Source organism: Silurus aristotelis (genome assembly GCF_946808225.1).
Source record: "Silurus aristotelis genome assembly, chromosome: 13".
NCBI lineage: Eukaryota > Metazoa > Chordata > Actinopteri > Siluriformes > Siluridae > Silurus > Silurus aristotelis.
In genome coordinates this window covers 11,631,206-11,655,037 of record NC_139586.1, presented here as the reverse complement: position 1 = coordinate 11,655,037, position 23,832 = coordinate 11,631,206, and the positions used below count along the sequence as shown (strand labels likewise).

Sequence of the window (23,832 nt, the reverse complement as noted above, 5' to 3'; positions counted from 1 at the left end):
TGCGCAAAAATATTTCAAATCTGACACAGATGTTCTCCAGCACATGGTTCTAGCAGAGAACCTGCTCAGTAATGTTTCTCTGCCCCCCCACCTCCACAGGCAGTAATTATTCTGAGGTAATTAAAGGCACATTAGGGAAAATGAGAGCACAGTGCGTGTGTGGAAACAAGTGAGGGATATGATGCAGTTTCATTCCAAGCTAAGATGAAGGAGGAGGAAGAGGAGAAAGGAAAAGGAGGACAAAGAGACTGGGTGCTATTTATAGGATCAAAAAAAAGAAAACGCACAAACTAGAAAATGCAGGAGCTAAGATTAAATAAAAACAAGGTCCAAGCTTTTTAGAAGCTTAATAAATGAATAAATAAATAAAGATTTAAATGTCTGTGCTAATAGCTTAAAAGTAAAATATACACACACTTTATAATGTGTGTGAGAATAAGAAAAAGTCTTAAAAAAAATTATCTGCAATTATATTGAGATACTGTAGCATTTGTCAACAACAAATAAACATTTTTTAAATAATGATAAAATCCTACTTCTGTTAATAAAGGTAGATTAAGAAATTATGACTCCACCCCCCACCCCCCCAAGACTATGATGTCACTAGTTCTCCATTTATGACAGCCATGTTTTGGTGTTGGTTGAAGAAACTGGATTTTTGTAGAAGAGCTTTTCTAGCTTAAGTACCAGTACCCCATTGCTGTATAACTAATCATTCAAGAGGGGAATTCAGACCTACTGGGGGTGAAGTCAAACCAAATGTCTAAGAGATGAAAACAGCGTAGTGTGTTTTAGAAAGAATAAGTGAGCATGTGCTATACAGTGTCTAGTGGGTTGAGTTAAGATTTTAGGAGTAGTTGGACCAGGTCAAGCTGCACCACTTGAACTTGAGGACAATCGGGTATTTTTTGCCTGTTCTTGTGTTTTCTTCTCATTCCGATGACTTACCTTTTGTCTTTCTGGTCTCTCGGTTCCCACATCTCTGACTGGTTCCGACTCTGGAGAACCTGGTCCGTCTCCTACACTCTCATCCTCGTGGCTGTGCCGTTTGTCGGAATCGGCACTGGATGCATTGGAGACGGGGGAGGAGATGTTGGCATTTGAAGGACAGCTCTGATCGGTTCTTAGTCTCTGAAGCTCGAGCTGGAGCTGCTCATTATCAGAGGCCAGCTCCTGTCTCTCTCTTCGCACTCCAGTCAGCTCTTTAGTGAGCGTGTCGAGGCGCTGGCGAAGCTGACGGACCTCGTCACGTGCTCGGTTCCTCTCTGCTCGCACTTTGCTCCATTTCTCCCTCCAGTTGGCCGTGCAATCGGACCACCAGCGCATTGTCTTTTCCATCTGTGCGGCGCGAGCTCGCGCTTCCTCCAGCTCGCGTAGACGCAGCTCCTCGCGGCTCTCCCAGTCTGCTCCCGAGCCAAGACCGTCACAGCCCAGTCCGGGGGACAGCAGCAGGGGAGGGCTGGCGCTGGGCGTGCCCACTGTGGGACTCGGTGTGTGGGTCATGCTGTCTGGAGAGCGCACCCGATCCGGACCCACGCCCAGGCCGCACAGCAGACCCGATTTAGCCGCCTCGGCCATGTGAGGGCTGGGCGTGTGGTTCATGACCGAACCGATGATTAGCGCAAAAACACGAAAGCTAGCAAACTAATGGATGTGTTTTGACTCGGGACATGAGCTGGGCGTCCATGACTTCCTGTGAAAAAAAAACAAAAAAAGTGTTTAGTATCCTGAGAAAAATGAGGAAACACACAAAAATATGGATTATTTAAAAAATAACAAATATGCAGACAAATCAGCAAATATTTATACAAACATGTTTCTATAGTACACAAAAAACAAGTTCTACAATCAATCTCTCAGGTCAAGTCAGTTCTGGTCTAATACCGATACAAAAATTGTAAAGTTTGCTTCTACGCAACAGACTTCAGTCCTGTTACACTTTTACAGGAAGGTTTGACAAAACTTGAATAATGACGATTACAGAACTACATTTATGAATCGCAGGATACAATACAGCTGGGTTTGGTATAAAGGTTTAAGGAAAGAATATAAATCTCAGGAGTTAATTGTCCGTGTCGAGACTGTTACATGTCGGACATGTGCTAGCAATTATCAGGAAAATCCCCTATCATGCATTTTTCTTAAATAAACATTAAACCTGGACATTTTCCTGTTCACTCCTTTAACAACAGAATCCTGACCAGACTAAATAAACACAATAAAACAAGGAAAGAAGGCATCAGATTTGAGAGCTGCATTTTTGCGCGCACACACACACACACACACACACACACACACACACACACACACACACACACACACACACACACACACACACACACACAAAGTGAGAGAAAGCCCGGCCCGTCACTGAGCTTCTGAGGCCCAGAGGAAGTTCCAGGGCGGTTCTATGGCTTTTGCTCTCTGTTAAAAATATTTTGACTCAGACTGCAGGAAACTCAGAGAGAGACATACAAACCAAACACAGCCCATGCAAGAGTGTGTGTTTAATATCCATTTGTGACTAGTAATTCTAAAAGGTGTAATTTACATGATCCACAAAAAAAAAAAAATAATACAGAATACAGAAACAGTTTGTTGTGATGACGCAAACAGAAACTGCTGCCTGCACGTGCATGTCTGAAGAACCATGTCTGCGGTGTGGACGTATTTCAGTATATCTTGGAGAAAGACCCACGATTAGCGATTTGCAAAACATGTAATGCCGAAATTTCAAGAGGGGGTGCGTCTGCAAAAACTTTCTCCATGTCGGGTTTAATTTATCACCTGAAATTCAAACATCCCGATCGCTATGCTGAATATGAGAGGAAGGCGGCACAGAAAAGCAAAACCCCTCCGAGCATGCGCACTCCGTCTGTGGCGGACGTTTTTGAAAAGGCAAGGAAGTTTCCCAGTAAAAGTGTCATGGCAAAGGTCATTATACAAAAGATTATGGTATTCATTGCCTTAGATGATCAGCCATTCTCTGTGGTAGAAGATGTGGGGTTTCGTAGGCTGATCGAACACATTGAGCCCCGTTATTCCATACCGAGCAGACGACATTTTTCAGAGGTGTGTTTACCTGAGCTGCTTGATGTTGTTGCAACTCACGTTCATAAGCATATAACTGCAGATATTTCAGCAATTAGTTTCACGACAGACATTGTTTGAATTTTATTTTATTTTATCCTGTGCATTATTGCAATGTGCTATAAATAAATATTCATAATTTGTAATTGATTTATCCTTTTAAACTTTAATATTAATGTATGCAATTAAAATGCCTTGATTTTAGTAAGGTTAGTACACAGTCATAGCCATAAATGCAATGGTAATAATAATTGGCATAATTTCTTTCGGTGTTTCGGTTTTCGTGTTTTTTCGGCCTTGCTTTCCTCCTTTTCGGTTTTCGGTATCGGCCAATAATTTTCATTTCGGTGCATCCCTATTAAAAACAAAGACAACATTACAACAACGCTATACAGCACAAGACAAACATAATAGCACAATGCAAGACAACACCACAATGTACCACTAGATCAGAACACCCGCCAATAAAGTATCACATGTCAAAACACAAGTCTACACACCACCAGTTTAAAGAAACCCACACACGTAACTGTCATATCCAGTGTAAACTCCTCAGTGGCAGAAAACCAATGGCTTTACCTCTGACTGTTACTAACTGGTGTTTATTATCAGTGAAGTGTGTGCTCAACATTTACCTTTAAATGAGCAGTGGCTATGGAAAAAAACCTATTAGAACTAGTGCATTAATATAAACTCCTGACCAATCAGAATTCAGTACATCACATCACTTACGCAGGGAGCCGATTTCCACAACCGACTTGAGGATCACCCTCATAATCTCTCAACACACACAAAATCACAGTTTCGATAAATTCCCAACACAGTGTAATTTTATAATTTTATAAATAATTTTAATGTTATAAAATGGAATAACAGAGGACTTCTAGAAGTCTATCAAGATTCCATGAATCGTCATTTTACTGATCTCTTGAAGCACTTTTCTGAAAAAAAACAACTAATAAAAACAAAAGTGATAAATAGAGGATAATTATATTATTTTGAGGTGATCTCTTAAAAACACATCCACATCTGCCCCATACAGACTCACCACTGGTGTTCCACAAGGCTCGGCACTTGGTCCCCTCCTTTTCTCCCTCTATACCCACTCCATTGGTGAAGTCATATCCGCACATGGGTTTTCTTATCACTGCTATGCAGATGACACTTAACTAATCTTTTCTTTCCCTCCATCAGATACCACAGCTTCTGCTAGGATATCAGCATGCTTGACAGACATATCTTCATGGATGAGTGCTCACCAACTAAAACTCAACCCCAGCAAAACAGAACTGCTGGTCATCCCAGGTGATTCATCTCCAGGTCAAGAATAACTCTTCATGACTCTCTGCTCTCTAATTCAGCCACTGCTCGTAACCTTGGGGTAACTATAGACAATAAACTGTCTTCCCCTGAACGCTATTCGTCCACTGCAAATGATCCAAAACGAAGCTGCACGACTTGTGTTCAACCAGCCCAAGTTCTCCCACACCACCCCACTGCTGCGCTCCCTTCACTGGCTTCCACTAGCTGCACGTATCAGATTCAAAACACTGATGCTTGCCTACAAAGCCAAAAATGGACCAGCACCATCTTACCTCAGTGACCTCATCACATCTCGCACTGCACCACGCTGTCTGAGATCCTCCAGCACTGCTCGACTGGTACCACCTTCTCTCAGAATGAGAGGCAAGTATATTTCAAGGCTCTTCTCTGTTCTGGCACCGAGGTGGTGGAATGAACTTCCCCTAGATGTCCGTACAGCAGAGTCCCTGACTATCTTCAAGCGACGACTGAAGACCTACCTCTTCCTGAAACACTCAAATTAGCACTTTCCAAGTTTGTAGAATTCAAGGGTTATATTTATATTAAGTTTGTAATCTAGCATACCAGTGTAGATTTATTCATTACTAGAGACTCAAAGCACTTTTGTACGTCGCTCTGGATAAGGGCGTCTGCTAAATGCCGCAAATGTAAATGTAAATGTAAAAACAGTCCCACATTTGCTGAGGCTTAAGAATTGTTTTTTTTTCCTACTGAGAACACGTCTAAATCAAATGAAACAAGAATCTGCTGAAAGTCTTTTCAGTCACCAGAGAAAGAAAAACAGAAAACTTTGAAAATCAGGACCTTAAACTGAAAACAACACCATTATTACAGAAAACACTAATTACAGAAATATAAAACTGTTATTTATTTATTAAATATTTTTTAACAGACCTCTCAAAAATGTGTCTCAGGTCCAGCAGCAAAGCAGTAATATCACACTGTACACACATACCTGCCCTAAATATACCTGGTCACCATGGTAACAGCAGCTAGCACCATTTCCTATTCCCCACTGATTCTATTAATAGCATTACCTGTGTGTATGTGTGTTCATGAGTACACCAATTTCGTTTTGTAAGACTTTTCAAGTCAACATTTTTCCTAGACACAAAATTCTCCCTCCCTCCCTCCCTCCCTCCCTCCCAATAAATGAACGCCAAACAACTCTCAGGCACTACTTTATCTTTGATTTACAGCAGCAGAACCCTAGATCCACTGTCCTGTATACAAAATAACTAACCAATGACAATAATTATCTGTTATTTTTTATCTATTCAGTCATTTCTGCACTGCTGCACAACACTGACTGCTTTATTAATCCTGGTAACAGCTCCATGGCCAGGTGTTTCACAACATCAGTCATCCGCATCATATACACAATAATTCAGGTAAAACACACATTAGCCCTGCATTGTCTCTTCAGCTTCTCATTAGACTCGCAAATCGCTTCATTATAGAAATAAAGCATTCAACATTAGAGGTAAAAGTGCTGAACTAATTATGATCACATGCGTGTGAGCATAATTAAATGACAACGTGAAAGTAAAAACTTCCAGGGAATAATTCATTCCAGACCGAAAAGTACAAAAACACAAAAGATGAACAAGATAAAGGGTTTTACTTAAACTCTCTAACAGACAGAGGAGCACGAGCAGGGGAATATCGAATTTACATAAACACCAGGAGACATGGTGCGATGGGAAAGAGAGAGAGAGAGAGTGAGTGAGAGAGAGAGAGAGGGGGGGGGGGGTTTGAAAAATATTCAGCAAGACTCAGAAGCAGCATTAATGAGGAGATAAAACGGGAAAAAAAAGAGAAAATTCTCTCATGTAAAGCATTTGAATTCATGTCCTTATGCAACATCATTGACAACATCCATCAGAAGCAATCTTTAGCAATTGCAACAGGTCTGGTCTTGGCCACACACCCAAGTATTTATTTTCTGCGCTAGAAAACCAAATTTCTCACTAAGTATGAGACAGAGAGTCTTACAAACCAGAAAAGAGTTACACATGGCTTTGACATTACAGCTGTTATCACAGAAAAATGAAAGAAATGGGATTTTTGTGTGTATGAAATAGATTTTAAGTAACAATTGCAGCTATAGCTATATTACACACACACACGCGCGCGCATGCACACACACACACACACATAAATATTTATCAGATTAGACTATCAACATGGGCTAATTGTCCAAGCTTTCTACATTCCCCAGAGACAATCTCTGCTACTTCATTCCAAGCCTCATTTTTCTTTGGAATGTTTCAATACCCAGTTAATAACAATAATACATTGGTTTTGACAGGAGAAGATGAATCCACAATCAAAATTATTTCCATCAAACATAATAAATGCAAGTATGAACTAATATTGCAAGCAGGAACTGCACCGTAGGAATTGGCCAAGTCAGATTTTGCCTTCTTTACGTCATAGCTATTTTCTTGGCAAAGGATCAACAACTTCTTTTCAGTTGAAAAGTTGCTAAAATCGTGGCTCAGTCCCACAACCCGAGACAAAACTGTTTGTTACGAACGTCTTGCCAACAATCCGATTGGCTGGTTTTACTGAAGAGGCTGAACTTGTCTGATACTTTGAGCAGTTTTCACCTTCTTTGCTGTAACTCATGGTGGACTAAGAGCCACATCTCCTTTCTCTGTGTAAACACCAGTCTGTTTGATGGTCACTGCAGTCAGAGGTTTTGTGGTTTGAATGCAAGTTTCTGTTTACAAAATCGTCCATTTCTTTCAGATTGTTTGCTGGCTGTTCAAAAGCAGGATTTAAATTTAATCTATGTCTTATGTTTGTGTGAGAGAGAGAGAGAGAGAGAGAGAGAGAGAGAGAGAGAGAGAGAGAGAGAGAGAGAGAGAGAGAGAGAGAGAGAGAGAGAGAGAGAGAGAGAGAGAGAGAGAGAGAGAGAGAGAGAGAGAGAGAGAGAGAGAGAGTTTGGCCAGAATTAGAAGAGGTCTGGTTTGACTTTGTGACCTTGGGGTTTTCCCACTTGTCTCCCTCCTCCCTCTATTCCCAAACTTCTTACATCCGTGTCTCTCTCGCTCTCTTTTTTTTTCCCCTCCAAACTCTCGTTCCTGGCGTTCAAGCAAGCGATCAAGAGTGGGCGGCCGTCTAAGAGGGGATTTACAACTTTCAACCGCTCAGGAAGCTTCCAGAAGAGAATCTTGTTTCATGTTCAGGTCAGTTCTGGGTTTTAAATGTCAAAAATCCATCATACGACTCGAGAGCAGTTCATTGTGTCAGATCTGAGGAGTTTATATAGAAATGTGCAGCCAATAAACAAGGTTCAGGTTGATCATTAACAGTTCCCAGAATGACAGAATTGCGACTGTGAAAGACTCATTTGTTCAATGCAACATCCCAGTTCTATAGTCTAATTCATTTTACATATTTCCACTTAAATACATTACAAAAATATTACACTTTCAATGAATCAACACCATTCTTTCTCCCAATACAGAAGCAAAATAATACTGATTTCAATCCCCAAATAAGCTACATACATAAGATTGATCAACTGCAGCAGAGAATTACCAGACAAATGTGAAAAGAAGTGGGCGTGTCTCAGTGCTCACAGAGTTGAAGTGTACCAGTTTCTCTTCTCCATTTCCATCAACATTTCTAATGAACATCAGGGTTGACTTGAGCTTAGTTTTAACACCAATATCTGAAAATGAAACGGCTCTATGTACTCGTTCTCCTTATTTAACCCACCGTTTAAACAACTTAAAGATCATTATTATGGTATTATAGAAAGATGCTGTAGTTCCTGCTTTTGATACTTTCAGAGTTCTTCTAGACTTCATTCACTGTCAGTTCGTTAGCATGACAAACTCACCAGGATTAGATCTTGTGGTATCACTTACAGTAGCCTCAGAGCAAATGAGAATGATACCTGATAACCGTATCTGTCTAGCTGCCATTTTCAAGTGTGTAACACGAGACGAGTGTGCAAAGAGCTAGAACCCTATTAGCATTCACTAGACTCCATTTTATTCAGTTTTTCCTCCTTACAGGAAGATTGTCTAAATTCACTTTATGGACAAAAGTATTGGGACACTTAACTTTTTATAAGCCTATAGGCCTATGTAGCCCAACCATAAAGTTGGAGGCACACAATTGTATAGGATGTCTTTGGATGCAGTAGTATTACATTTTCCCCTTCACTAAAACTAGGAGATCCAAATCTGCATCAACATGATAATGCCCCTGTGCACAAAGCCAGCTCAATGAAGACATGGTTTACATAGGTTGCAGTGGAAGATCTTGAGTAGGCTGTTACAGAGCAAAAAAAAAAAAAAAGAAAAACCAGAAAACCAGTTTTGTCAGCAGGCGAGAAAACTCATCTCCTACTCTTGTTTAAATTACAGCTAGGAACAAATCTTCAATTCAGTCATTTCTAATTATTTAATCAAATTAATCACACGTGCACCCGCACTTACACATATGCCGGTCTTTCTACCGTAAACGTGTTCAGGTTGTTGAACATATTGATATTTGCTGTAATTACTGGTTCTGTTTAAAAACTGGAAGGTGTTTACATTTCACTTTAAACAGAAACATATCAAGCAGCTCCACTTCCCTATGCATTCCTGATGTCCCATTATTATGAACAGCTCCAACTTCACATACAAAAATTTACTTTTCATTAAATTAAACACACCTCCAGCTGTTTCCATAAAACTCAACTCAACAGAGAGGTAAAACTCTAAGAATTTAACACTTCTGGGGAAAAAAATAACAATAATAAAAATAATAATTCAGCAGTCATTATCATGTTCAAATCCTGTCCTGAATGTGTCAGAAAACTGTTACAGAGCCCTGACAGTGAAGACACCTTCCATGAATGTGAAAAACATCTCACAGAAAACCCTTATTTACCAATCATTAGTGAAGCGTCCCCTGTACATGTAACTGTGAATGAGTTGTTTCTATAGAAACAATTATGTACTAAAGCAGCAGTGACACTATGCTTTCCTTCCTGTTGACCAGAGTTCATACCCATGCGAGTGCTGGAGCCTGGAAACATAAGCTTTGCATTTCGCCTGCTTTTCAAGTCATACAAATTCATTATGGGAAGTAAAGCTGCAACAACTAATCGATAAAATAGATAATAATCGATAATGAAATTCGTGGTCAACGAATGCCTTTATAATTTAGTTGAGCTGCTCAAGTTACGGTTTAGTGTGAGGGTAAGATAAAGCAGCCACATACGTAACGGTGGAGAGTACAGGGTCAACCGGCAGCAGAAAAAAGTATGCGTCCCAAGTCATCCAAGGCATGGGAGCATTTTATATTAAACACAACAAATAAAACTGTATCTGAAAGTTATGCAAAGTGGAGCTTGAGTGGCACGGAAGTAGCACAGTGATGCACAAGCACGCAAAAACAAAAATAAAAGTGGCGTCACCGATGAAGGTGAAATATTAGCACGGTAAGCAAAAACTGTATAATCCTCATCATGTAAAAATGGTATAGTTTAAAAAAGTGCTAGTGTGTAAATGGTTTGTTTGTAACTTCAGGACAGTCGCACTTGGATCTGTTCTAATGAGACTCGTGAGCATCAGCAATCAGCTTGCAATATAGTGTTGGATTCAATTAAAACGGTGCAAACAAACACTAAATCTAAAAGCAGCAAATAACAATAACATTTTTAGTCGCTGTTGAGGTTTTTAGCGAAATGCCCATACATTTGTACACCAAATAATTTTGTTTCCTCAATCAAGCATTTGTCTACTACAACAGTTAACATCTGTTTTCCAACACTATTTACTGCAGTTTTACAAATGATTGTTTTCAAAGTTTGTATATTTAATTTATGCACATATTATACAAAATTAAATTAATTATATATTTAAATGCTTATATCTTCATCAAACAATATCTGCTTATTTTTTTAAACAAACTGTCAAAACAAATGTATTATTTTTTATATTGATTTTTGATGAAAAAAAATCTAATGTTAATTCAGCGTATTTTCCAGACTATAAGCCGCTACTTTTTTTCCCACGCTTAAGAGGCTAATATATGGATTTTTCATGGGTTTTTCCCGGTTTCACAAGCTTCAAGCCAAAACACTGAGCCCCATAACATTAGACCAATGAAAAAACGACTCGTGTGGTCCTTGCGGATGCCCTGTTCCCCCCTGGCACTATGTTGGTGACCCCTGCAATAGAGGATAAAATAGAGGCTAATCAGCACCGAATGCGTTGCTGCAGCGAAAAAAAACAACACGACAGCGAGAAACCACACAGCAGAGAACCATAATCCTTTACACGTCATGTCCGATGACAAGCTGAACAGCAACAGCATGTGAGTCCAACAAAAACTCCAGCCCGTTATCCATGTTTAATTGACATTTAATATAATTCTGTTATGCTATGAAGTGACCAAAAGAAACGTTTAGCAGACTTCAGGGAATGCGAGCGGATTGTAAAGCGCAGATCTCATTTCGATTATTAAAAAGAGAAGAGAGTTCTGGTTTTTTCATCCCCAAGAAGCATTGAAAGAAACGGGACAAACAATAAAACTGCATTCCAGTGTTTACGATCCCACATGATAGCCATTTCTGAGCCAAATATTATTCAGGTCAAAAGGTCAAATCCACTCATTGTTCAATGAACAATAGTTAAAGATCAATAAACAAACAAACAAAAAAAAAAAATCATGGTTCTTTGGCCAGTTTTGGTTTTAAAAGTGCCTAAATACCTCATAAGCTGCGATTCGATTCGATTCATCCAATAGTGTTAACACCAGCATGCCACACTTGCATCCAATCAAAACACACCTGATAAACTTGTTAAAAAACACTTTTTCATACTGCTCACGTTTGCTATCAGGTGTGTTTTGCATGTTAGCATTGTTAATGATAACAGAGTGACATAAAGTCACCATTTGGAAACCTCCGACCAATCAGTGGGAGATAATATTACTGACTTTTACTGATGTAGGTGAGGTGAAAACACAGAATTAAATTCTCTATCGTCCTGGCATTGTAGCCAGGAACACCCAGATGAACCATGTTTACTGCAAACATCCTGCTACTATTGAGCAAGACACACTTCCAGGGGTGGAGTACATACATTCTCAACAGCATTGAACTGGACAAAAAAACACAAGACGAGTTCAGGAGTCAAAAAATGTGAATCATTTTCCCCAAAATATATGAAAAGTTCCTCAAAGGTTTCTCTGGAGAGATGTGTGACCATGCCCTCTCACAGTGAGGCCTCTAATAACTGCTCGTACGCTCCGGTTCCTCCCTTCTAAAAAAAAAAAAAAAAACCCGCAGCGTGCTGCCCTGGCACATCTGGCAAAATGCTTATGAGGTCCTAGATGTGGAGAAACATGTGGCCTGGAGCAGGGTGAGGATTTCCTGATGATGTAGTGCCTCCGATCCCGACTGGATCCGCTTGTTCTCCAAGGAGCAAAAGAAAAAAAAAAGGTGAAGTAAACCTGCTCAAGAGCGAGAACTCACGAAGGGGAGAAGGAGGGTTCTCCAGTGACCCATGAGAACACTTCTCTCCAAGCTTTAATCCTCATTTTATCCCACTTCCTTCCTGCGGTTCTCTCTCCACAACCCCACAAATCCTCATCAGTGATTACACACAAAGACTTTTCTATAAATTCGATCCAACTGCAGATTCTGAATGTGCGGCTTTGATATAACTATATAAATAAATACGCCCAGAACTGAGCAATATATTTAAAAATCTACATCTGACATGGAATCCAAGACTCACAAAATCAGTCCAGGGCTCATGAGCGTTAATCGCTCGTGCCTAAATTACATCTATCTCTTCAAAATGTCCTTCACGTGTACCTATATAGCTTTAACACGAAAGCCTGTCATTTTACCATAAAGGGATCCGTTAAGAAGCCGTGTATTTCTTAAACCTTTTTACATACTAGAAAACTTCAGCGTACTTCACTCCTACAACCAGAACATCCCGAGAGTCACCATGTAAATAAACAGCCTTTTAAATGAATGCGCTGCCTTAAACTCACCTATGACCACAGTAACATACAGTTACAGTTCCATATAGAGTTAGACAGCTATTATACACATTTCCTAATGACCTTACTGAACTGGAGTACGTCAGAATTAGAAACGGAATGAAAACAATAAGCGAGGAGTTAAGGCCAACAGTTTATCATTATTAGTAGAAACTCTGCACAGACCTCGGAAAAATGTATTTACTTAAATATTATGGCACTAGTTTATCTCTTTGTACGATTTGTAGAAGGAGAATTTAAAATCCAATGAGCCGTACAATACACAATAGAAACTGCAAAAATCAATGACAGCTTTAACTTGTCAATGCTGCTGACCACGTTATAAGTGAGACAACCCACAGCTAGGTGCACATTACATGTTGAGCAGTAAAATGGATTTTTACCCTACTTCCTCGAAGAAAAAGAATCATTTCGAAATGAAAAATCGAGACCTATTATGTGCAAAGAGCGCTAGAAACAATGAGCATGTCGAACTGTCTGATAAAATCCGAGCACCCCAGCGAGAGCATGTGGTAAAGTCGTGCTGCAACCGTTCAGTGCAATCTAAAACTGACACTGCTTTACTCTGATCGTTTCAGGATAGTTCTACACTCACGGATTTAATCCATCAGGTCTGACCGCCAAGGTCTGAGTCGTAAATCATTTTAGGACTTAAAACATTATTTTTTTTTATAAATTCAAATAAATATCAATTTATTTCAAATTGTTTTTTTTTTTTGTTTTTTTTTTTTATAAATTACATGATTCCACTTTAATAAACATCCACATAATAGTTACAATTGATTTATATCTTTATTTATCTAGTTTATTAACATATAATTAATGGTTACATTTTGTTAAAGCTTTTAAATCTATACATTTTGAAAATAAAGATTTTGTTTTTATTTTTAAAAACAACATTAACTCCAAAAACACACACGCCCTATTATCTGTGTTATAACTGTTTTGTTTCACCACTGCAAAACACAGAGGAAACCTGACCAGAGATTTCTATGCTTTTTTATCATCCCATTTCACATTTGGTCTCCAGTTACTGTTATAATAACTTACACACTTCTGGGAAGATGTTCCACTAGATTTGAGTGTGACTGAAGATTTGAGATTTGTGCTCGTTCAGTCACAGGGTCATTAGTGAAATCAAGTAATGATGTAGGGTGTGGAGACCTGGGATGGAGTTAGTGTTCCAATTAATCCCAAAGGTGGTCATTAGGGTTAAGGTCAGAGCAAATCTAGATCTTCCATTTTAACCCATGTAAACAATATGCTCATGGTGTTGGCTTTGTTCACAGAAGGCTTGGTCTTACTCAAACAGATTTTGGTCTCCTAGTTCATGTGAGGGGAAAATGTCATGCTTCTACATTCAAATACATCATACACAATTGTGTGCCCACTTTGTGGTAACAGTTTGAAGAAGAAATGCATTAAGATGGAAAAGTCAGATATCCTAAAACCTTTGTCCACGTAGTGTCTATAGATATATTTAATAGACTCATGAAATTAATCACAATCTATATTCAAAGACTCCTAACAAAACAGCCAGAAAAACTCAGAGTGCATTAAAAACCCTTCATTTGATGATAATATACGTCTAAAGAAATAAATGAACATTTAAAAACTTTTAACATAAAAAGTTAATGACATGCATCCTCTCATAATTGATTAAATTATCATGTTGATATTATATTGTATTGCTTAACCCAACCAATGCCAATTATGGCATTGGTTGGGTTAAGCATGTAAAAAGACGTATAGACTTGATGATAAAGAAACCAGTCAGGACAAGAAGATAAACATGATCATCTAGGGAAAGAACTGAACAAAACAATATATCAATAACGTCATTAATTATTATTAACCATGATAAAAAAATTAAAAAAAACTTATTTTTAGTGTGAAATTCTCATTTTGTAAATGCAACAAAGGCAATGCGTAGTTATACAATTTTTAAAAAGAGAAAAAGAGAGCGAGAGAGCGAGAGAGCGAGAGAGAGAGAGAGAGAGAGAGAGAGAACACATTCCTCTGAACTGATTCAAAGAAGTGGAGTTGAAAGTGCGTGAGTGTAAACACACGAGGCACAGTGCTGTGTGGGGTGTGGACATGTGGAATGCAGTTCACAGAATTGAAGGTACACCGTTGGTTCCACACAACCTACTTTGATAAAAAACACAAATGCATTAACTGCTGGATTTTGATTGGTCAGATGTTGTTAACGGATTGGTGTTGATAGGTTATTACCATAGCAACAGCTTATTGTGAGACGGGTACAGCACACATTCTACTTATAATCGCCATTTAAGGGAAAAGAAGAACAGATTTAAAGTTCTCTGTTAAATGTCCCATTTCTGTAAGGAGTCTCCAGTGTCAGCACTTTTTTTTTTACAAGTTTACAGTTACAGGGTAAACTGGTAAACTTTTCTTCCTGTTAACTAAGAGAGAGAGAGAGAGAGAGAGAGAGAGAGAGAGAGAGAGAGAGAGAGAGAGAGAGAGAGAGAGAGAGAGAGAGAGAGAGAGAGGCTGGTGAACAATGGGAACAATGTTGCTATAACCCAAGTGTCAACATCAGCTTGTTTGTTGATCTTTAAACATAACTATAAACAGATCATAAAAAGTATGGTCTATTATTCTTTAATAAATTATTACAAGCATATTCAATAATTGTTGGTGAATTGCTGTGGTGTAAGAGGACTTTGAGGTGGTGACATTAACTCCAAAAACACACACGCCCTATTATCTGTGTTATAACTGTTTTGTTTCACCACTGCAAAACACACACACACACACACACACACACACACACACACACACACACACACACACACACACACACACACACACACAGATCTCTTTAAAAAACAAAACTCTTCTCAAATTAAAACATAAATACAGTGTTAGCATGTATTTATTGAGACTTTTGTAAACCTTATGATTTAGACCCACGATAAGATGAAGACACACAGATACAGTATCTCAAAAGTGAGTACATCCCTCACATTTCAGCAACCTTGTAGTGTATCTTCTCAAGGGACAATACTATAGAAATAAAACATGTATATATTTTAGGAGTAGTTAATGTGCAGCTTTTATAGCAGTATAGATTTGCTGTCCTCTACAAATAACTAAACATACAGGCATTATTGTCAACATAGCTGGCAACAAAAGTGAGTACACCCTGTGAACATGTCAAATCTGTGTCCAAAGTATCAATATTTTGTGTGACCACCATTTTTTTAAAATCTAGAACTGTCTTAATCCTCCTGGGCATGGAATACCAGAGCTGCACGGGTTGTTGCTCTGATCCTCTTCCACTCCTCCATGATAACGTCACAGAGTTGCTGGATATTAGACACATGGCGCTTCTCCACCTTCCACCTGATGATGCCCCACAGATGCTCAATACAGTTAAGTTTCGAAGACATATTTGGCCACTCCTTCACCTTCAGCTTTCTCAGCAAGGCAGCTGTTACCGTGGTGGTGTGTTTTGGGTCGTTATTATTTTGAAAAACTGCCATTCAACCCACTTTCTGAATGAAGGGAGAATGTGCTTCAGAATGTCAAAGTACTTGTTGGAATCCAGTTTTCCTTAATGAACCACAGCTCTCCAGTACCAGCAGCATTAATGCAGCCCCAGACCATGATGCTACCACCACCAAGCAAGACACAATTGTCTTGATACTACTCACCAGTAAGTCACCACACATGCTGGACACCATCTGAGCCAAACAAGTTTTTCTCAGTTTCATCAGACCACAAAACATTAATTCATGCTCTTGGACAGGTTGTCTTCAGCAAACCATTTGCAGGTTTTCTTGTGAGCCAGCTTTAGAAAACGGCTTTTTTCTGGGACGATGGGTATGCAAACCGGCTTATTGCAGGCTGAGGCATATGGTCTGAGCACTGACAAGCGGACGTTCTGCTTCTTCAACCTCTAAAGCAATGCTGGCAGCGCTCATGCGTCTGTTTTTTAAAGCCAGCTTCTGCACCTAACCCACAGCAAACGGACTCAACTTCTTTGATAGAACCTTGCAGGGTCTTTTTCAAGTGGAAACCGTCTTAGAAAACGTCTGCATGACCCTGGCCACTGTACTGTAACTACGTTTCAGGATGTTACCGATCTTCTAATAGCCTAGGACATCTTTGTGGAGAGCAACAATTCTAATTCTCAAATCCTCAGAGAGTCTTTGCCATGAGGTGCCATGTTTAACATCCATTGGTCATTTTTTGAGAGAATTGTACTTAAAGCATAATTAACAAAGCATTATTAACAAATATGAACTGCTCTAATACAAAATACACAAATTTGTATGGTCCTATCAAACAGACAAAAACATGATGAACAGGACATGTGGCTTTGCATACACGACCTGCACCTAACTTTTGTTGCCAGCTATTCTGACAATAATGGCTGTAATGGCTGTATGTTGGATTACTTTTAGAGGACAGTAAATATGTACTGCTTTCAGGGCTACAACTAATGGTTATTTTGATAATCGATTAATCGGAAGATCATCACAGCTAACTTGCAGGTCAAAGTCTTCTTTGTTGCGTTTAATATAAAATGCTCCCATGCTTTGGATGACATAAGATGCACACTTTTTCCTGCTGCCGATTGACTTTCAGCCATTTTGCATGTGGTTATGTTACCCTCACACTATCCCATAACTTGAGCAGCCCAACTAATCAATAACAGCATTCGTTGACAACAAATTTCATAATCAATTATTATTGATTTTATCAATTAGTTGTTGCAGCCCTAACTTCTATACAAGCTGCACACTGCCTACTCTAAAATATTTCCAAGTTTCATTTCTATAGTATTATCCCTTGAATATATATATTATTAAAATGGTTGCTTAAACGTGAGGGGTGAACTCACTTTTGTGAGATACTGTAGGTCAAAAAAAAAAAAAAAAAAAAAAAAAAAAAAAAAAAAAAAGCTTGCTTTTGTTTTTTATTTTTTTTTTTATACTTCCTACAATCAGAAATCAGAAACACACCCCAACACAATAATTTATCCCTCAAAGGCACTGAAAAAAAAAAAATCCTTAGTTTACCCCTTCGTAACACAATCCACCAGTATGCAGACAGGTCTGAGACATCTGAAAATCCTGTGTCGCCATGGCAATGTGATTTTTTTATCCAAAAAAAAAAAACGGCCTGTCTGATATCGGTCATTCTTTCTCGTCTGAGTTTCTCTCTCTCCATACTCGACTCGACTGAAGTGGTACCAAGCAAAATGAAAAGAAAGAGAAAAAAAAAGAAATGAGAAAAATAAAGCGTATTAAAAAATTTTTTATAAATAATAAGTTGGGATATAAGTAGGTTCTGTCTATTTGTTGCCATCAGTGAAATTTATGGTGATAGATATGTGTGTATTGAGCTAAAGATAAAATCTTTCCTGAACATGTTTAATATTCAGTACCTAATAATAATAATAATTTCCTGATGACCAAACAAACAAATAAATTAAATAAAAAGAAATAAATGAAATCAATATCCAGGTAGTCACACTGCGTCACCAATGTGCGAATATTAAGCCGATCCTTATAAAACTGGACAAAGAAACAAGGGCTGAATACAATCCAGTTTGGTAAAGACACGTCCAGCTCTAGATCACAATCTCAAACCTCCCCGTTTTTACCCAGATTTATACTGGCATCAGTGTAAATCTATAGGATGCTAACAGGAAACACACCGCCCCACCTTTTCTAGCTCTCTGTCTGGAATTCTCTCCCTCAGGCACAGGATATCCACCACAAATTCTGGAACCAATAGAATCCGAATCAATCCTGATTTTACACACAACAAAGACATCCAGAGGAGACGCGTGGGCTCATGAGACAGCCCGTGTCCTTCACTGAGTTCCTCTACAGCTCCAAGACATGAAACACTACAGAGAGGAAGAGAGAATGAAAGAATGAAAGAAAGAATGAAAGAAAGAAAGAAAGAAAGAAAGAAAGAAAGAAAGAAAGAAAGAAAGAAAGAAAGAAAGAAAGAAAGAAAGAAAGAAAGAAAGAAAGAAAGAAGAGAAAACCATGACATCTGTGGGCGACCCAAAAGATCCAGATGTGGATCAGAACATTCTTTTTTTCTGGGGGGGACAACAAACTGCTGGAAAAAAGAAAACTGGGGGGGAAAAAATAATTACACTGGTGGATTCAATTGGTTATTTAAAAACAGTTATGTCATGATGTACATTAACGTTCTGCCTTTCTGCCACTTTAGCATGAAAGACATTATGATGCATGTTATCAGAAACGCAATGCTCAGAAATTGCAAACAGAAACCATCTGAGTAAGCACATGAATGAGTCTGAACAAAACCCTTGTGTGTTCTCCTCATCTGTACAGTTCTTAATCAGGTGACAGCACAGCGATTGTGCTGGAGTCCAAAAGCATCTGAGTGAAGCGTTCTCGAGCCATTGCAGAGTGAAAAAGCGATTTGACCTTTAATTGAGGTGATGTCAGAAAGGTTTTATGTGATTGTGCTGAAAAGGTCCTAAACCGAGTTCAAAAAGGGGAATCTCCAGTGCAGCTTAAATGCTAATTTAAAAGACATATTATAAGGATATAAATGTTGTATGTATCTTATGGCTACAATTAAAGTATGAGTTTCTCGGTTCTAAAAGTTTGATAAATTGTGCAGAATTAAGTGTATTAAATTGTGTAATAAATGCATTTTAGGGTAATGTTTACACATGAAATGGAGCTCAGAAATCCAAATTTTCAGTATCCAAATTTGTGAACTGCTCTGAGAATATGTTTTTACTCATCCAGTAATGGTAGCTGGAGCAGAGACTAGCTTTTAAAGCTGAAACTAATCAATGGGGAAGACGTTGGGTCATGGCGTGGTTCAGCCAGAGTGTCATTCAAACTCGAACCGCCATTGCTGCTTGGTGGTATCTACTTAGAACATCTACTGAACGTACAGTTCCACATCAAGCAGAACATTTAGAGTGTAATAAATGATGGAAGAAACTTCTGATTCGAACTTGCCACAGCACCCGTGGCCTTATTTGCATGATTTTTTTTTTAAGTTGTTGAAAAGAAGATTTTGGGCTCATGATAATTAATTTGATATCAATCGGTGTTTGACTCATTAATATATTTCTATGCTAAAGAGTACCGTTAGAGTCTTTTCACATAAACTGAGTTGATTAAGCGAAGAGTATAGTGATAAAAAATGATGATCGGAACATTACAGCCATAATAAATCATAGTTCTAGGATACTTAAGTACATTTGAAGGTAAATACTTTTGTACTTTTACTCAAGTGAACGTTTAAAGGAAGCACTTTTACTTCTACTGGAGTCATATTTAACCGAGTATATCTCTACTTTAATTCAAGTACATTCTTTGTGTACTTTGTCCACCACTGCACAGCACAGAGCTGTAGTGTTGCAGAAACATGTTTTGAGAAGGGCAAAATATTTATTTAAACAATTTAACCCTTTAACCATCTAATTATATAATAATCTAGTCATCTAACTGCAAAGACTGTGTTTGAGATTTACACACACACACACACACACACACAATGTCCAGAAACTAATCCAATCACAATAACAGTACTGTACAGTTCGATAAATCACACACACACATAAAAAGATTCAAAACAATAAATTCTGAGGGAATGCATCATTCAAATAAAACATACCCCCCCCCCCAAACTCTGTGTGTGTGTGTGTGTGTGTGTGTGTGTGTGTGTGTGTGTGTGTGTGTGTGTGTGTGTGTGTGTGTGTGTGTACAAGAGGTCTGCACTGTTTCGCAGTTTTACAGCTGGGTATAAAAGAGGACACCCCGCCTGGAGGCAAACAGATGGTAGGATTTGGAGAAACCAAGCTCCTGTCATCCACCACCACCAAGTCACACACACACACACACACACACACACACACACACACACAAACACACACACAATTAAAACCAGACTGGGACTGTAGGAAATAAGCATTAATGCCCGAGTCCTGTATGAAGAAAAAGGAAATTCTATTCTTCTCTTCTATTCTAAAGGGTGAAATGCTGCGCATGCGCTTTACAGTTGAACTCCTAGTCGTGCGCGAGTAACATTAACGAGTTCACTTTCAGCACCAGAGTCAAAATAATAATAATAATAATAATAATAATGCCCACTCCGTTTTAATCTCGTTGCTGACTTTTCGAGCTGTAATACACTTTTATTTGTAACTATCTAAGCTTTAAGTACATAAATAATTGAGGGGAACGAACCCTAAAACAGTGACACCTGAATGGTGACCGTTTCTTTTTATTACAACAGAAATCAGGAGCTAGCGTAGCTAACTAGCATGTCAGATTTTAAAGCGCTGCGTGTTTAATGTGTAATAATTCTTATAGTCCCTTTACAAATCCTGCTCCTACAAGAGGCATCCTGTTAACGAAATAAAAATAATATTAACCTATTAACTGTTGTTGTGTGAGTGTAAAATCGCCGCTAGCTGCAGAACTTTAGCAGGTTAGCATTCCTACAATGAAGCAAGCTGACGTTGTTCTCCGCCGTACTGTTGCTGAGGCTCTCTGCTGCACAACACACACATGGACATAAACACGACATTTTTTTAACAGAGAAACATACCTGGGAATCTGCCTCTGGTGAACGGGTTTTATTTGAGTACTTCTCCTTTTTCCGATAGACTCCAGCTCCTGACTTTATCCAGTTGTTCCTCCTGCAGGAATTTTCTCCTCACTGAGACGCTTCTAGTGGAAGTTAGAGACGGGCGGGGCTTTGATCCGCGGCAGTATGTGAAGTGGTAGTGCAGGTAGTCCCCGAGTTACAAAGGAGACGCGTTCTGATTTACCATCGTAACTTGAAAATATCGTAAATCGAGAATTAGCCCACCCTACGCACAAGTCTTAAAGAATGATCAGTATGGGGCTAGTATACTGTAACGTGTTACCTATTGAACAAAGTACAGTACATAATTAAGCAATTTGCAGTATAAAACACTTAAAAAAAACAAACAAAGAAAGATAACTATAGTCAATTACAACTGTTTTTACAGATCAAACAGAGAAAAAAAATATGTAATCACACAAATCTGAGGAAAATTATATGGAATCACCATGCACTTTGCATTTCTAAAACAAACACCTGTATCTGATTACAACTGCAAATTAGTCTGCAGTTAAAAAAGAGTGCTTGCGCACATTAGTGATGTGTTGAACCAAGATGATTGACATAACTCATGGCTCCAACAAGAGAGATGTCAGTTGAAGCAAAGGAGAGGATTATCAAACTTTTCAAAGAAGGTAAATCTTCACGAAATGTTGCAAAAGATGTTGGTTGTTCCCAGTCAGCTGTGTCTAAAATCTGGACCAAGTACAAATCAAATGGAAAGGTTGTAAAAGGGAAGCATACTGGTAGACCAAGAAAGACATCAAAGCGCCAAGACAGAAAACTTTAAGCAATATGCCTTAAAAACAGAAAATGCACAACAAAACAAATGATTTGTACAAATGAGGGTACAAATTCTTTTCTCTTTCTTTGGTGTCCAACTTCTCACACCGCTCCTCATATACCTTTTCCCTAGCTTATGCCACATCTCTCTTCACCTGTTGCCGCATCTACTTTTCTTATCTCTCTGTCGATCCCAATTCTGTTTCTCCTTATGCTTTCCTGCACTTCCTTATTCTACCACCATGTCTTCCTTTCTCTTTCCTGATGTCACACCAAGTACCTTCTTATTTGTCTCCTTTATAACTTGTGCAGTAGTTGTCCAATCATCCAGAATCTCTTCATCACCACCGAGCCCCTGTCTGACCACTTTTACTCCCTATATACCCACTCTACTGGTGAAGTCATATCCTCACATGGGTTTTCTTACCACTGCTATGCAGATGACACTCAACTCATCTTTTCCTTCCCTCCATCAGATACCACAGCTTCCGCTCGGATCTCGGCATGCTTGACAGACATATCTTCATGGACGAGTGTTCATCAACTAAAACTCAACCCCAGCAAAACAGAACTGCTGGTCATCCCAGGTGATTCATCTCCAGGTCAAGAATAACTCTTCATGACTCTCTGCTCTCTAATTCAGCCACTGCTCGTAACCTTAGGGTAACTATAGACAATAAACTGTCTTTCTCTCACATGTTGCTAATGTGGCTTGTTCCTGTCGATTTCTTTTCTACAACATCCGAAGGATTCGACCATTTCTGTCCAGAAAGGCTGCCCAGGTGCTTGTTCAGTCTCTTGTCATTTTCAACACTGGACTACTGCAACTCTCTGCTGGCAGGTTTTCCCCTGAACGCAGCTGTACAACTTCTGTTCAATCTGCCCAAGTTCTCCCACTCCACCCCACTGCTGCGCTTCCTTCACTGTCCATTAGCTGCACGTATCAGATTCAAAACACTGATGCTTGCCTACAAAGCCAAAAATGAACCAGCACCATCTTACCTCAGAGACCTCATCACATCTCGCACTGCACCACGCTGTCTGAGATCCTCCAGCACTGCTCGACTGGTACCACCTTCTCTCAGAATGAGAGGTAAGTGTACTTCAAGGCTCTTCTCTGTTCTGGCACCGAGTTGGTGGGATAAACTTCCCCTAGATGTCCGTACAGCGGAGTCCCTGGCTATCTTCAAGCAATGGTTGAAGACCTACCTCTTCCTGAAACACTTAAATTAGCACTTTCCAAGTTTGCTTTGTAGAATTCAGGAGTTAATTTTATATTAAGTTTGTAATCTTGCATAGCAGTGTAGATTTATTCATTACTAGAGACTCAAAGCACTTTTCTATGTCGCTCTGGATAAGGGCGTCTGCTAAATGCTGCAAATGTAAATGTATATGACCACTTCCCTGAACCTCACACTACAGTCTTCCTCCTTCAGGTTTCACCATCTTATTCTTTTTTTTTTTTAGTCCTCACTCTCCTTCTCATCATCTTCACCTCCAAAACCATCCTACAGACCACTATCCAATGCTGTCCAGCTACTCTGTCCCCTGCCAACACCTTACAGTCTCCGATCTCTTTCAGGTTGCATCTCCTGCATAAAATATACTACACCTGTTTGCACCTTCCTCCACTCTTATGTCACCCTATGATCAACCTTCTTCTTTAAAATGTGTATTTACCACTGCCGTTTCCATCGTTTTAGCAAAATCTACCATCTACCCTTCCACATTCTTCTTTTTAAGGTCATCACCTTCTCATTACCTCTGTACCCTTCACCAAAATGGCCAATAAAATGGCCATTTCATCTAACTCACTCCAGAATTTTTCCTTCTCCCCCATCTTCACATTCATAACCCATAACTTTCTTCACCTCCACTACACACTTACCTTTCCTTCAGAATCATTCCTACACCATTCTGCTTTCCTTACACACCATGTTAGAACAGTTTAAACCCACCTCCAATGTTCCTGGCCTTACT

At 39.1% G+C, this 23,832-nt stretch overlaps 1 protein-coding gene across 1 annotated transcript in view; it reads right to left on the bottom strand.

Annotated features, from left to right (window-relative positions):
- ccdc102a (coiled-coil domain containing 102A) overlaps positions 1–21,250 on the bottom strand; it is a 42,434-nt gene extending 21,184 nt beyond the window's left edge. The window contains exons 1-2 of the mRNA XM_083558538.1: positions 21,031–21,250; positions 949–1,693 (exon numbers count right to left, since the gene is read on the bottom strand). Of these exons, the coding sequence (XP_083414664.1) occupies positions 949–1,602 (654 nt within the window). The 5' untranslated portion in view covers positions 1,603–1,693; positions 21,031–21,250. The remainder of the gene's footprint in view (positions 1–948; positions 1,694–21,030) is intronic.
- Between the last annotated feature and the right edge of the window lie 2,582 nt (positions 21,251–23,832).